Source organism: Coccidioides immitis, assembly GCF_000149335.2.
Source record: "Coccidioides immitis RS genomic scaffold supercont3.6, whole genome shotgun sequence".
Taxonomy (NCBI): domain Eukaryota; kingdom Fungi; phylum Ascomycota; class Eurotiomycetes; order Onygenales; family Onygenaceae; genus Coccidioides; species Coccidioides immitis.
The window spans coordinates 1,753,645-1,768,494 of NW_004504312.1; the positions used below are offsets into that span (position 1 = coordinate 1,753,645).

Below are 14,850 nucleotides of genomic sequence, written 5' to 3' on the forward strand. Positions count from 1 at the left end.
CCTTCCAGGCAAATAATCTGTTATTAGCTTGCAGTTAACGATGTCAAAATAAACGACGACCACGCCACAAAAAATTTCGGCTCTCCGTCGAACGATACGACAGGACTAGGATTGTAATCCTCGCAAAAGAGAAACAATTGTGGGCATCATACTGTTTCAAAACAGATAAAAGACCCTGGTCCAGCCAAGATTCATGAATGGAAGAGGACCCTTGTTCATATTTGCATGACAGCCGATGCTGCAAAGCAGGAGTGAATTACTACCTTCGTGAAGAGGATGCAGGATAGCTCTTAGCGCTTGCTCCTATTCTAGCAAATGAGATGAGCGGATGGGATGGAAGAAATACTGGGGAGTTCTTAGTTTCTTCAACCATGGTTTTGATGATGTATGAGTTATGTTTCGTACCGGCAAAAGGCGCGGGGAATGAATAAAGCAAGTAAAAAAACAAAAGAGAATAAACGCGCCTAGACTAATCTTTATTTATATTTCCGCTTTTTAGATTAAGAACAAGGAGAAAAATTTATATACTCGAAGAGATTAACTAAAGCCGATAGAGGCCTTGTCGCCCATAAGACCTGCAGCCACAGCGAGTAGTAGGAGAAAAAGTGAGAAAGTCGTGGCAGAAGTGTGAATCGGAGTACATCTGAAGGTAGGATATGTATGAGCCGGCCAGCAAAATATACACAAGAGCTAAGATTTAGGCAGAAGGAAGTTAGTCATGACGGAACGGAGGTATAAAGGAACCAAGAGAGGGAGAGGGAGAGAGGGGGGAAAAAGTAGAAAATTCGACGAAATCTCGGGCGGTATTCATCTGGTTTGGTAGATGGGTGTGGTTGTGGCGCTGTAGAGGAGAGCAGTTGCTAGGAAAAGCTAGTTAAGGTGCAGAAACGACAGGAAAATGTATAAACCTCTCCTGGTGCCATAAATGCCGGAAATGCAAAGCAGGGAAGAAGTCTGGAAAGAGACGGCAAAAGCCCGTTAATGAAGTAATGGTATCCAAAATGCAAACGGATGGAAAGGGCGACTCAGGCCGATCAAGGTCGGCTGCTAATCAGCAAGATCAAAGATATAAAGAAACTGAACTTGGAATCATGAAGCACAAGGGTGTGCACGAAGACCTTTAACGCCAGGTGCACCAGTACAATCCCGAGACGCAACAGTAAAAACGCCCAATCGCTCTGTATCCTGATAACAGAGGCAAGAATCAATCATAGAAATACTGGCAAAAACAACCAACATCATGGAATTTACCACGTTTAAATAACCCCCTTTCGCTATCCGATGCCAAGCCCGCATCCGTGTAAGTATAGATCTCGTCGATGGGAATTTGCTCCGGGGATAGTCGATTAACGTTTCCATTGTCTAGAACTTGCATCTGTTCACAATACGCCGTTTGTCCATGGGATTTGTAGCGTTTCTCTTCAATCTTGATAACACGCGGGGAGAAATTTTGCGGTGTCTGCGGAAGCCTTACACCGCCGCGTTCCCCAATGGTCTGTTCAGGCTCATACGCGTCAGACGTTGCCGTCCCTGATGGGGATGGCGATGGAGAGTTCGCGGCTTCTGTTGCCGAGCTCATCTCGTTCGCATATATGAAAACTTCAATGAGAGTGTTATTCCACCAGCAAAACCAAGGTTTATCGCCAGGGGAGGACGACACTCTTTCAAAAAGCCTAGGCCAGCGTTGTAGCAATCGGGATCCATCCACCCCTCTTTTCGGGATTGGGCGGGGAAAGGCTTCGTCTGGAATAATCACAAGCTTGTCAAATGCGGTGAAGAAGAAGTATGCCGGCCCCAGAGACACGTTCGTTTTATCAAGCATCAGCTCAAGTGGATGATCCGGGTCTCTAAAGATGGGTGGTTGAGCGCCATAATAAAAATGCCCGGAGACATTGTATGAAGTAAACACGATCATCGCATTTTCATCTTCGTCTTTCTGGATTTCATAATTGAACATGCCAATGGCTCTGCATTGCCAAGATCTTTCGTACTCCGAAGCAGTTACGCAATTGCTCGAGTTATCCTGAAGTGTCCCCGCTGGAATGTTAAACTGTCCTGTGGGAAGTGGCAGTAGGCTACCTGGATCTCCTGTTGGCAGAGGAATTGCATCCAAGGTACCAGCAGTGACAGTGACCGTGGCAGTCCTATAAAACGAGGATCAATATCAATCGAACAATGCTGTCGCGAACAGGGAAACTTACGGCGTGCTAGAAGCGGGGGGGTCGCGTTTTGCCCCTTGCTGTGAACCCAAAAGACCACCGATGACCCCTCCAATAACCGTACCTAGTAGCAATACCGCAGCGACAAGGAAGAACATCCAGAGTGGGACACCACAGCAAACCTTTTTCCGCCCTTTCTTGGTCAACTTTTCTTTGAAGCCTCCACTAGTATCATTTAGACTCAAGTTTGCATCTTGTCTGTCTTCGCCTGCGTCGCTACTTCCGGCAGGTCGAGGGGATACGGCTGTTTCATCCGTGGTTGGAGCGGTGTCGGTGGAGACATCTTCGTCCGAAGCCAGTTCCCGTTTGGCAGGAAGGCTTTCTGGATACCTCGAATAGGGGGGTAATTGTTCCATATGACCATCTGGGCCCACAATATCTCCGACTTCGTTGGGCGCCTGGGTCGAGGGCACTTGGTATGGCTGGGTTTGGCGCGGGAAACCGATCGGTATAGGCGGATTCTGGGCCCCATCGGCTTCCTCCGGGACGGTATTCTGGGAATACATTGCATATGGGTGTTGTGGAGCAGCTGCGACGAAATTACGTTCGGGCGGCCGGACGGTTGAGACAGTGGAGGTAGATGACGATCTGGCGACACCGATTCCTTGGGGATACATGGCATAGGGATGGCTCGGTCTGGTTTGACCTCGGTAGGGACTCATTGCACGCGGCATCGAGAATCGAGAAGAAGGACTTAAACTCCTTCGTGTAGAAGACTGGTTGCTTGTCGTTTCTGATGAAACAGAGGCAGCTCGCGCGGCAGGGCTTGTTTCAACTGGGACATGTCTGCCTTGGTCGGAGATTATGGGTGGTTCGCGTGGTGTTTGCATCACTATTCTCGACGAATCCGAGGAGTCGTCGAAAGGGCTGACCATGGACGATGGCCGCGCTCCGTCCAAGGATAACGGGGACGGTGGAGAGTTATCTGTTAGGGTCCGGGTGGTAAGAGAACTCCGGTTGCTACTAAACTGGTCAAGTGGTTCCAACGAAAATTCATCGCTGAATACGTTTTGGATTGGAGATCCTTCAGATGAGCTCTCGAGGCCTGAAGATAGCGAGCGAATTTGTGTCGTGTGGGTATTTCTTCGCGATTCGTCGCGCTGGTCGGATGGGAGCCGTGAGGACGGCGGTTGAGCCATTGTGAATGGGTTGTGTGGACTGCACTGCCCACTTGGGGATTGAACCCCCTACCGAGTTCGACAGCGCGACCAGATTGACTGGAGTCGGATTTTCTCTCTTTTTCGAAGTAAGGTAAAGAACGGAACTGGGTGAAATGGAAAAGCAGATCGCATCAACGAGGGACTGGTGAGGAGGAGGGTGGCCTCTTGTGGAAAAACCAACGGTGAAGGGTGGATGGGGAGACGGAAGGCTGTTGTTCTGCAATCGACCTGGTTAGTAATAATAACACCAACCGCACGGGGCAATTACAAAGTCGATACGGATACGGTACGGAGCCAATACGCCAAACTCTTGGCGCGTGCCCAAAAGGGATGTAGTCACGTGAGATTCCCGCCTGCCGCCACCGCGGACCGACGCACTCCAGCAGCCAGCGACGCTGTTCCCCTGAGATCAGGGCAGGGTGACTGGCGGACAGCTGGTATTGTCCGGCTGATGGACTGAGATCCCACGAGGCTTCTGTCGAACTTCTCTATAACTACCACCGCTACGCACCTAGATGACATCATCCTCATGTGGGGAGAAATACTCTGCCGAGCAAAGGATTGGACCAAAGCCGCTCTGTCCAATCAGATGGTTATCGATTGCCCTTGTTTTGCCCGCACTTTGGCGGATTTGCCAGTTTCAGGGCCATGGTTGGCGCCTATCTCATCTGCAGCTCGGACGATCTCAGGTTTTGGACTTAGGATGGGCAATTTCGATCCTTTTTACGTCAACTCTCAAATAACAACGTGAGAACTACGTGATAGAACGCCCACTCGATTTCAGATATCATCCTGGTTTCGATGTTGGGTGCCGGAGCATATGCAGTTGTCTCCTAACCCGTTTGGCTTCCTTGTTATGGATCCGTCCCTTTTTCGTGCGGTCTAAGTCCTAACTAACTAGTCTCTTGCATCGCTTTCGACACCGCCCCATCCTCGGTGTCTAAAATCCCTGTCCAAGCCAGGCTTGCAACCGAACCGATCTTCATGTGCAAGGTGCTGCATCTGACACCTCTGAAGACTTTCAATTGTTTATACGACGCAACGTGACCTCGACTTGTCAACGCAACGCTGTCCTTTAGGCCTTTAACTGGTTACACTTCTTGAGCCATGGTTGAGAATCACCATATGGGGGTTTCTGGTCGCGGAAGATCTTTTTATCCACATCAAAAGGTTTCGCCTTCGTGCCGTGGAGCATATGTCTTCTCTCTTGTTTGTGGGGGACGCCTCCATTTTCTAAGGAAGTGGTGCTCTATTTTCCCGCTGTTTTACAAAGTATCATGGAGTGTTTCGGCTTTGTGGCTGCTAGGCCCAGCTGGGGAATTGGCTCAGACCATCAATTCTTAGTCACGTTGTGTCTCTTGCATCTTTTAACTTGCCATCCTGTTCAATATCTTCCTCGTAGAGGGTGCATAGTGGCCAATATCCTGCCATTCCTCCAAACCTTACAACACTATGTGCGACAAATTCAGAAGGTAACGATTTTTATCCGCCGTCTGTCCGGAGACGCTACATATTCGTGTAACCCTCTTGAACGTCATATCTGCTTTACGGCCAGTCAAAGTATAATATATATATATATTTAATTCCATTTCGATATAGTGTTCCGATGAGCATCGACATTAATTATAGGCAAAAGAGCTGTGTAATATTATACCGAAGTGCGCTTTCCAGGACTTTGCGGCACCGTATGTTTGATATGAAGTGGAAGTCGACTTGATTCTATTAGAGGGTCAATGAGTAATGTCCGATTTTGCCATTCTACTTTCAAAGTGTATGTACCCAAATGGTATCAAAAGCGATGAAACAGCGAAAATAGATAGATCTCATTCAATCTTCAATTGGTGGATAATTGGTGTAGTAATCTAATTCGGGAGGTTTGGCAAGAGGTTTCATTTCATCATCACTTTCTTAGGGCGAGAATATCAGATAAGTGAACTCTCCCTTTCTGACCCCATCCGGCCGGGCCGGCCTGAACATCCGGTCTAACTTTCAAGTACCAAGCCCACGCTCGCCTATCCAACTCATACTTGCTCAGCGTAGATGACCAAGACGTACAGAGTAAATCAACGGCACCGAGCAGGAGTCCGAGACACTTTTCTTGGTTCGAGCCCATTTCTGCCGGGTTTCCCCGTTTCTTACTTTGGGCCACCGAAGAGTCTTGCTCATCGAAGCTGAACGATTTTAACAAGTAGTCACGAGCAGATTCTGGTCTGTAGATTGGAAGGATTGAAGATTGTCCCCTACTTGCGCCTGGAAGTACGGGTCCATTTGATTTTCGCAGGGCCTCCAAGTCCAGACCCCATAAGGACGGAGAATTCTCGGAAACTTTCGCTTCTTCTGGGAGTGTGATTGAAGACGCTTGAGAACCCCCATCCTCCCCCTCCGGGTCCCCAAAATAGCCCAGTCTCTTTAAAACACTAATCTCCCTTCCAAGAACTTTTACTGAAGGCTGTCCCTTTGCCCAGCCTTCCTCCTCTGCGCTTGGACCTTTCTCGATGCCCAGTTTAGCAGCTTTAGAACGACTATTAGCACTGACCACGGCTTGAGCAAGACTGAGTCTGCTGGAAATAGGTTGCTCTGGCATCGTATACTTTAGCAGCACAAAAGCAAAGGCAAGCACCAAAGGTGCCCGGTTGGTGACGACAATGGTTTCTGAGATTGCGTCCGCATCTGTAGAAATAGAAATTGCTAAAGAGGACTCGAGTTGCGCCGGAGTTGCAAGTCCCTCCGGCCCTTGAGTTCTTCTGGACCTTTTGGGCGTTGATCGGGTTAAATCTCCGTCTGCAGAACGCTTCTTTACTGCTCGCTTCGCACCATTAGATACTTGTTTTGCAATCTTGGCGTTGTTGAATATAGTCTGAAGCTGTTTAATATCCGCTTTTGCGAGAGCTTCAATGCTATTTACTGGTCAGTTTTCACACAAATAAGCGAGAGCTTAGATGTTCAGGTGAAGGCGTTTGATACTTGAGTAGATTGGAATCCCGAAGGTCTTTGACCTTTGCTATGGCAAGCGCGAGGGGAACCTTCGATTCTTGACTGAGAAAGCGTAGTATTGCTTGAACCTCTGCTGTAGTCGCCATTCTGCATGGGAGAATTCCTCAAACCGAATATTGCATTCGTCTCATCATTCTGCGCACTTCTTGCAGGGCAACCCCCTTGGGAGTTCCTCGTCTCCTGGGCATTGTGCACAGGCATCAACACACTAAAGGCTGGGCGAGAGCCACACACCAGCCACAGTGCTGTGATTGATCCAGGGACGCAGCTTCAACTCCGCGGAACCCCGCAGTCCATTGTTAAGCGAGCGGAATACGAGAAGAGATGCCTGCGTCAATGCCAGCATGGCAAGCATCCAAAGTCCATCAGAGCACCGAAACTTCCTGGCCGAAATTTATTTCCAAGTGATTCGAGATTACGATCTGCTTGGCTCAAGAAGCTTCTCCGGCGTCAGTGGGAGAAGGCGAGTCGTTTGAAACTGATTCCAGATTCTAGACATTTTGAGAGGTTGCAGGATGTTATGGGGTGCCCCTATACAGCTGCTCAAGTACAGAGTAACTCTGTATGTGTATGGCAGTTATTGTGTGGGAGCTTTTTGTTGACCAGTATCTTTTCTCTAAATTGTGCCAAGGTGTAATTAATCTGTGGCAAGATGTGGGCTGCAATTGTATTTGAGGAGTCATCCAGTAGTGTTTCCAATTTGCTATAGGTAACTTCAAGTGTTCTGATTTTTTCTGTAGGTCCTGGTTCTCTACCTTTTCTACTGCTTGTAGCTAGCCATTGCGACCACCTTTAATGATCTATACACTTGACTTGAGTGCAACATCCATGTGAACTCTGAAGACTTCATGCGCTCCCTTGTGCACGCAAATCCCTGTCATGTGTGGGAAACATACACTGTTGACAGTAGCTGTGTTGCTCGTTGTATTGTTATGGGCCCAAATGTGTGCGGTAGGAATGTGAATGAGCTCACCATCCACATTTTGTATTATTTTCTGAAACTTGTCATTCTTTGTGGACTTGAAGTTGATTATGGTTGGAGTGGATAGGAAGATGGAGCATTTGAATGGTGGAAGCTGACTGGTCAGACTCTTAATTCTAGCTTCGTTTTATGTGCTAAGTACAAAGCAGCAATGGCTGCCTCTTGTGAGAAGGCAAAGATCCTGTTGAATGGATCCTCTATGGCCAGGTATGCATCAAGAAGTTGTGACCACCAAGATAGCTGTCTAAACTTTTGATGCTGATGTATGAAACGAGCTTATCTGTGGAGGAAGCAACTTCATCAAGGTCTGGATCAATCCGGGAAGGCAGGTGGCCCTCTACACATTCATATATATGGCGGTCCTCCCCGAGCTCGAAGCGGGGAGCGACTGTGTCAGAAGTTTGAAGAATGAGTGCTGACTATTCCTTAGCCCCATAGGTCGAATGCGATGTGTGTAACTCACCTGCGTGAGTTATAAATATCTGGGCCTGGTGGTCAGCAATCTGTCTTTCTCAGATGTTTTGGCGTTATTATCACTCACTTGTGTGTTGGCGCCTTGGAGGAACTGCACTTTCAAGAGCTGTGGGTATAAATAAGGGTTTGCCCCGGGACGGAGCTCCTTGGCCAATATAGGATCAAGGGTTGCGTCTGACCGCGAAGGTTCACGGATGTGGATTAGAAGAGAACCAGGAGCTGAGACACTCTTTGCTTCTTAAGCCTGCTGGTGATTCATCTTTGAAGATACTGATATACGTGGGCATGGCCGTATCTACTGCATTCAACATGCTTCCTGCTAACGGGATCACCGCACATTGACTGTTTTGCGCCAAAAGATCTCTCTAAAGGGGGATTGGACACGGGCATGATAAAATTATCCGTTCTAAAGAGAATATTTGCTGGCTACTATTAACTGCATGATATGCGGCACCTATTACGGAGTAGTCCGTACTCCGTACAATGTTGATCATTCTATGGTTCTGGTCTCCATACCCCATAAAGCAGCTGGTTTCGACAAAGTTCCTTTTAACATGAAGCGAGGTGCGCGAGAATGGTATTTCCAGAACATCCGCCGCTACTCTCTAATTTACCTTACAGACAATATTCGCGCAGATGCTACGCAGCGGATGAACGACCTGCCGGGTGACCAATTCGCAACCACCATGGACCACTCAATTTACATGAGTGTGTCGTGACTGGGATGCGAATTATCCGACTATGTAGTTATACCTAAAAGGCTACAACTACCAAATTCGGAACATCATTGTTGATTTGAAACTGTCCTTTAAGGCAAAACCTATTCCCTGAAAATGCAAGGAATTTATACTCGGAGATAATCCACGGATTGTCGCTCCGTGGCAATTTCACTTCAGCCGCGTTTCTCGGGTCCTGATCTTGCGACATGCGAATTGCTTCCAGGGGTTGTTAGGCAGGCTAATCTTTGCGTGCTTCTCGACGTTATGACTACATGGCTGGGACTTCCTTTTCATATTATTAAATTTTCCGCCGGGCAATGCCGGAAACTTATTAACTTCTCCTATCCTGACAGCTTGTTCCTAATAAATCTTGAAAACGTGCTCGATACAGTCATGGGAACAAAGATCCCTTGACCCCGCTGGAAAGTAACAGCTATTCTTCGCCTGGCTGCCGTTCTCAAGAAACTCTCAATAGCAATGACACAAGCCATGACGTTGCTATCATTGGCTTCTCTTTCCAGTTCCCTGGAGCCGATGCTCTGAACTCTCTTTGGGAGCTCCTGTCTTCTGGAGTCTGTGTCGCTTCTGAGTTCCCTCTGGACCGACTCTCCGTCACTAGATATCATGCCGTCGACGATTCTCGCCCGGGCACAGTAGGGAACCACCGACCTTGTGTATAATCCCACGTTACCCATGTGTAACTTCAATTCCGGCCGCGAAGGCCTTGCTTTGTCAATCGCGACACGGGCACTTTCGATTCTAAACTGTTTGGTATAACACCAGATGAAGCATTGGGGATGGATCCTCAACTAGGAATTGTCCTCGAAACCACATATCGAGCGCTTGAGAATGGTCCGACTCTTGCCTACCCCTTTCTGTGTAAACCTTCCGGGTCAAGTTTGGCACATCGCCAGCCGGCAGATCTAGCTAGACTACTACGCCCAAGATTACTGGCTTGGACACGTCCATTCACACCGGCTGCTTCACTGGCGACTGCATGTTAGCCTCAAATGCCTACAGCTTATGCCGACACAGTCGCAAGTTATCAACAGCCTCAAACTTCTATAGATACTAGCAAACGTGACCTAGACGGTATATACCAGATGCAAGAGCCAATTTTTGCCATTCTCCACTAGATGGGTTCGTCCACGAGCACGAGCGATAGCAACCGTCGTAGTAAGGATGGTAAGGCCCCAGATCTAACAGAGCAGCTCGAGGAAGCTACGCCTCTAGCTGAGGCAGCCGATCTTGTGGCCAACCAGATAAGCTATGCCGAGCTCTTTTCATATCGCCGGCTTCATTTGACGTGGCTCAGCCCTTGCATATCCACGGGGTGGAATCCCTGATAGCGGTTGAGATGCAAAACTGGTGCGCGCGGTTTCTGAAAATCGATGTGGCCATATTTGAGATTTTCGGCAGTGCGACTGCCTGGACTCTAAGGCGAGCCGTTGCTAAGGAAGTTAGAGTCGAACAATAGGAGTGTTGATTTAGGTACAAGTCTCAAGGTCCCTGGTCGCTGAATTCTTCGTTCTGCTTGAACCTATAGAGTCGAGTAGTTGGTTCATGAAGGGCTGAGATCGGCATATCTATTCCGCCCTGATGCTTGAATCATGAGAATGAATGGGGACGATAGGAACATACGTATGTAGAAACCCAGGGGCAGCTATTGCCTATCAATCAGATTTCATATGTAGTTAATTTCATTGAAAACCGATATCACTTTACGATTCCTGCGAGCTTAGTTTTCTAACAACCAAGAAGATTTCTCGTGCTCCAGCTCCCTTCGATGCCCTGGCAGAAACCAGCAGGACGAATAAGGTTAGCCTAGCCCAAACAGAGCACCAAAGACACAATACGGCGTATCTGTACTCCGTACTCCGTAAATACAGTACAACGAGCAGCTTAGCCAGCCAATCAAGTGTGTAATTTTTGAAGCCCCAGCAGCTGCCAAACCTCCATCCATTGAGGCGACCAAGCATCAGATAGCTTCACGCTCACCCCAGCTTTATCGCAAGCAGCAAACTATCCGTGCCCCGAGACAAGTCGGCATTGAAGATGCCTGACGATCAGAAGACCAAGCCCTTCCCTGAACTTTCGTCCAAATTAACTGCTCCGGCGAAAAAGTCGTTGTTCGAACGCCAGAAAGCGGAGGCGGAAGCGAAGCGTGCCAGAGAAAAAGCCGAAACCGCAGCTGTGTACGAAGACTTCGTGAAGTCATTTGAGAACGATGGCGATTCTTCGGCACCATTTGCTACAGCAGGCAGATCGAATACGTATCGCCATGGCAATCTGGGTGCGGTGCACTCCGTTGGCGGCCCAGCGAGACGGCATTTCACAAGCGGGACCATGAAGGGCTCAGCAATTGGGAGCTTGGGTCCTCCTCCATCCCAATTTTCCAAAAAGAGAACATATGATGGATATCCAGCGTCGTCTCGCGACCGTGACACGAATCGAGGACTTTTCGCCTTCGAAAATTCATCTGGGCCGGTTGACAGTGCATTTCGAACATCCGACGACGAGGAAGAGAAATCTGCGGAGAAAAAAGAAGAAGAGAGAGCTGCCGCTAAACCTACTCTACATCTTTCCTCGCTACCTCCAGGGACATCGCCCGCGGTAGTCAAGGCTCTTATTCCTCCGGTTTTGGTGGTTGACAACGTTAAGATCATTCCGCCTGCCAATCAAGGGGGTGGAGAGCGCAAGGTATGGTCAGCTATTGTCACGCTGGCCAAAGAGACCGCTGCTACTGATATGGATACCGTCGTGAGCTCTTTACAAAATAAGTATCTTGGATGGGGATTTTATCTCTCAATATCTCGCCACCTCTCTTCTGCTTCAATTAGCTCTGCGATGCCCGTTACTCCTGGCCTTGCTTCTCTCACCTTCCAGCCTTTTGGAGCGCGACCATTATCACATGGACCTGGAACGTTTAGTCGTGGCCCACCAGGGCCTCATCGTTCAGGCTTCGCGCCTCCAGCCTCATACGGCGCTAGTTATGGTTCAAGGGGTCCCGCATTACAGGTTGACGTGAAGCCACCTTCCGACCTAAGACAGCTAAAATTAATACACAAGACGCTGGAAAATCTGTTAACTTATGGACCTGAGTTTGAAGCTCTTCTTATGAGCCGTCCACAAGTGCAGAAAGAAGAGAAGTGGGCATGGATATGGAATCCCAGGAGTGTGGGCGGTGTATGGTACAGATGGAAACTATGGGATATTCTTACAAATTCAAAAAAGAATAACAAGACGAATCGGATACGCGGTGCTCCAACGTATATCTTTGAAAACGGTCCAAGCTGGATTGCGCCGGAAAAGAAATTGAATTTCGAGTTCATAACCCAATTAGACCAATTTGTCTCCGATGAAGATTACGACTCTTCTGAAGACGATGAATCTGATAGAGAAGAGGAGAGGCGGATAGCAGAGGTATCGAATGAATCCAATGACGGAATCGGTCACTTGAATCCGCTCCAAAAGGCGAAGCTAGTTCATCTGCTTGCAAGGCTCCCGACGTCTAATACGAAGCTTCGTCGAGGCGACGTCGCGCGCGTTACGTCATTCGCAATTAATCATGCGGGAGAAGGGGGCGATGAAGTGGTCAATCTGATCGTTTCTAATGTTAAGCACCCCTTGGCTTATACTGCGGCGAATCCCGACAGACAACCCGATGAATCCGAGGCCCTAAATGCAAAGATAGACGAGAATATGCAACTTAAGGAGGGCGACGGGGACGGCGAGGCCTCTGAACAAAATCTGAAGCCTGCATCCAAAGAGAAGCTAGACAAGTCACCAGCCAAACTAGTAGGGCTATATATTATATCGGACATCTTATCTTCGTCATCTACAAGTGGCGTTCGTCATGCTTGGCGTTACAGACAGTTATTTGAGACGGCGCTCAAGAACCACAAGGTATTCGAGCATCTCGGACGTCTTGAAAAGGAGCTAGGATGGGGACGTTTAAAAGTAGAAAAATGGAGACGGAGTATTGGGAATTTACTGGGCCTCTGGGAAAGTTGGTGTGTTTTCCCCCAATCAAGCCACGAACACTTTGTGCAAGTGTTTGAACAGCCACCCCTTACTGAAAAGGAGATTGCGGAAGAAAAAGCGAGAGCAGAAGCCGAGAAGAGTGCTGCTGCGTTTGGTGGAAAGGGGAAAAGCAAGTGGAGGTCGGTGGAAGATGTTGGCGGGAACACGGATACAAGCGTTGTTGAACCAACCATGGACGACGAGAATATAGATATGGATATCGATGGAGCGCCGATATTGGATGAGGAAAGCCTTGATGCCCAATCAATGTCGGACATTGACGGTATTCCTATGGAGGACTCTGATATGGATGTCGATGGTCAGCCTTTGAATGATGAATCCCCTGAAGGCCAGGACCAGGGTTCTGATATGCCTGTGGAAGGTAAACAACCCTCTAAACCCGAGCCGACAACACCTGAACCTCCAGCCAAACGCCGTCGGCCCAAGGCAGAAGATATGTTTGCAGATTCGGATTCTGAATAGGGGATTGGTGAATCCATTTCTTGATACCCTTAGTTATCATTATGAGTGAAACAAAAAAAAATTAGTTAGTATTTTTTTTTATTTGTCCCTTCCGAATTTCCCATTCCATGTAACCTCTCAAGAACTGTCGAAAGTAAGCATAAGGTTTTATTTAGGCCGCAAGGTAGGTACATTGATAGGTATCGTCATCTCTGGGCATTGTAGCCTTGGGAAAAGATCCCGCCAAGCGAGTTTGGATGTTGCGAAAATCCCACCCCACTCAGGACCCCGCCATCTCGTCCTCTCGTCGTCTTGAAGTTCACAAAGCTACATCAACACCCAAAACAAGCTGATCGGCAAAGTGTGATTACCAGGGTGATTCGTGCATCATATCAAGGCAAAATGGCAGGTGAGTTTATTCCTTTTCCTGGATCGGTCATCTTTGTCCGTCCCGGTCCTCGCGGAGCGCTCGGCGCGATTCGCAGACTGTGAGAAAATGGGCCTAAAGGGCATAACGATGAGATGCTGACGCCTGCCTTCTATGACGGTAGACTTCCAAGGCGTTGCTCGTATGTTGAATCCGTGTTATCTCCTCCGACATAGCTATGGGTGTGGGATCTGCCAAGGTTGGGCTCTAGCGACTGATATCAACTTGACTAGAGCAATTTGTTGAATTTTACTACAAAACCTTCGATGAAAATCGGGCGAATCTTACCGCATTATACGTATGATATTAGCTCCCGAGAACGAAAGATTTTATGGACAGAAGGTGGAATACTTACACAATGAATAGCGCCATGAGTCTATGTTGACTTTTGAAACCTCCTCAGTCCAGGGTGCTACTGGTATCGCCGAGAAGTTGGAAGTCAGTTCCCAGCATATAGAAAAATATGATAGTGGGATATGCATTACTGATATTGTTTGTGATATAGGGCCTCCCATTCCAGAAGGTAGCCCATCGAGTTTCAACTTTGGATGCCCAGCCTACCCGTGACGGCGGAATTCTGGTCATGGTCACCGGTGCTCTTTTGGTGAGTTATAGCTCTGTACCTGTTTAGAATATATAGATTCGAAAGTCGATTGAATAGCGTGTGGATGCTAATCGCATGGTCCTGCAGGTTGATGAAGAGCAAAAACCTTTGAGCTACTCCCAGACTTTCCAACTTCTGCCAGACGGAGCTGGAAGCTACTTCGTGCTTAATGACATTTTCCGCCTCGTCTACTCATAATAGCATGATTGGAATTTTATGCGACACGGCGAAGACTGTATAGAGAAGCGACCGGAATGGGATTTATCAGTAACCCCCATTGACCGGCGGTCACTTTGGAATGGTGTGATGGCAAGCTTGGCCAATATCGAATCAGTTCCCGTGACAAACAGATCCTTCAATTTCCACTTTGATTAAATATGTGCAAATACACCCCCTGTGTGTCATTTACATTTCCTTTCCAAGCACTGGTGGTCTGTCGCGCTTCAAGGCCGGAATGATCGTACATTCCTGGAGCAAAATAGGGACTCCAGCAGCCTATCCGACTGGGATCAATATTTCACTGAGCACGCTTTTCGACGAACTATAGTTTCTACCAAAGCCCCTCGCACTAGCATTTACCTTCAAGCCCTGGCCCTAGCCCCTTAGCGACTACTGTAGTTAACACTCACAGCCTTATACATTCGTCTTTTCTTATATCTGGTATGGGCATGCATCTAATGGATAGGCTTCAAATGTAGACCCAGCGATCTTAACTAAAAAGATTCCAATTATCGTTATGATCCTTAGTTTGATGTACAGGTACGAATGCTATCATTAAATAACCCG

The 14,850-nt window shown here is 48.0% G+C and overlaps 7 protein-coding genes across 7 annotated transcripts; 4 read left to right on the forward strand and 3 right to left on the reverse strand.

Annotated features, from left to right (window-relative positions):
• Nucleotides 1-455: 455 nt before the first annotated feature.
• Nucleotides 456-3,578, reverse strand: CIMG_03615 (uncharacterized protein). The gene is made up of 2 exons (XM_001244173.2): nt 2,202-3,578; nt 456-2,144 (listed from the first exon to the last, which is right to left on the reverse strand). Exons 1-2 carry the CDS (start codon nt 3,356-3,358, stop codon nt 1,205-1,207), a joined length of 2,097 nt encoding a protein of 698 aa, XP_001244174.2. The 5' UTR covers nt 3,359-3,578; the 3' UTR covers nt 456-1,204.
• A 219-nt stretch (nt 3,579-3,797) lies between these two features.
• On the forward strand, nt 3,798-4,791 carry CIMG_13726 (uncharacterized protein). Its single transcript, XM_004446322.1, has one exon. It carries the CDS (start codon nt 4,487-4,489, stop codon nt 4,721-4,723), a length of 237 nt encoding a protein of 78 aa, XP_004446379.1. The 5' UTR covers nt 3,798-4,486; the 3' UTR covers nt 4,724-4,791.
• A 409-nt stretch (nt 4,792-5,200) lies between these two features.
• CIMG_03616 (uncharacterized protein) lies at nt 5,201-6,459 on the reverse strand (the record flags this gene model as incomplete). Its single annotated transcript, XM_001244174.2, has 2 exons — nt 5,201-6,276; nt 6,344-6,459. The coding sequence occupies 2 exons, from the start codon at nt 6,457-6,459 to the stop codon at nt 5,280-5,282; spliced, it is 1,113 nt and encodes a 370-aa protein (XP_001244175.1). The 3' UTR covers nt 5,201-5,279.
• Nucleotides 6,460-7,163: 704 nt separating this feature from the next.
• CIMG_03617 (uncharacterized protein) lies at nt 7,164-8,281 on the forward strand. Its single transcript, XM_001244175.2, has 4 exons — nt 7,164-7,324; nt 7,462-7,562; nt 7,631-7,680; nt 7,786-8,281. Exons 1-4 carry the CDS (start codon nt 7,253-7,255, stop codon nt 7,791-7,793), a joined length of 231 nt encoding a protein of 76 aa, XP_001244176.2. The 5' UTR covers nt 7,164-7,252; the 3' UTR covers nt 7,794-8,281.
• Nucleotides 8,282-8,889: 608 nt separating this feature from the next.
• Nucleotides 8,890-9,674, reverse strand: CIMG_03618 (uncharacterized protein; the record flags this gene model as incomplete). Its single annotated transcript, XM_001244176.1, has 3 exons — nt 8,890-9,307; nt 9,418-9,534; nt 9,649-9,674. 3 exons carry the CDS (start codon nt 9,672-9,674, stop codon nt 8,890-8,892), a joined length of 561 nt encoding a protein of 186 aa, XP_001244177.1.
• An 882-nt stretch (nt 9,675-10,556) lies between these two features.
• On the forward strand, nt 10,557-13,070 carry CIMG_03619 (U2-associated protein SR140). Its single transcript, XM_001244177.2, has one exon. The coding sequence runs from the start codon at nt 10,604-10,606 to the stop codon at nt 13,052-13,054; it is 2,451 nt and encodes an 816-aa protein (XP_001244178.2). The 5' UTR covers nt 10,557-10,603; the 3' UTR covers nt 13,055-13,070.
• A 279-nt stretch (nt 13,071-13,349) lies between these two features.
• Nucleotides 13,350-14,720, forward strand: CIMG_03620 (nuclear transport factor 2). The gene is made up of 6 exons (XM_001244178.2): nt 13,350-13,442; nt 13,585-13,602; nt 13,694-13,758; nt 13,827-13,898; nt 13,966-14,064; nt 14,152-14,720. The coding sequence occupies exons 1-6, from the start codon at nt 13,436-13,438 to the stop codon at nt 14,260-14,262; spliced, it is 372 nt and encodes a 123-aa protein (XP_001244179.1). The 5' UTR covers nt 13,350-13,435; the 3' UTR covers nt 14,263-14,720.
• Nucleotides 14,721-14,850: the final 130 nt, after the last annotated feature.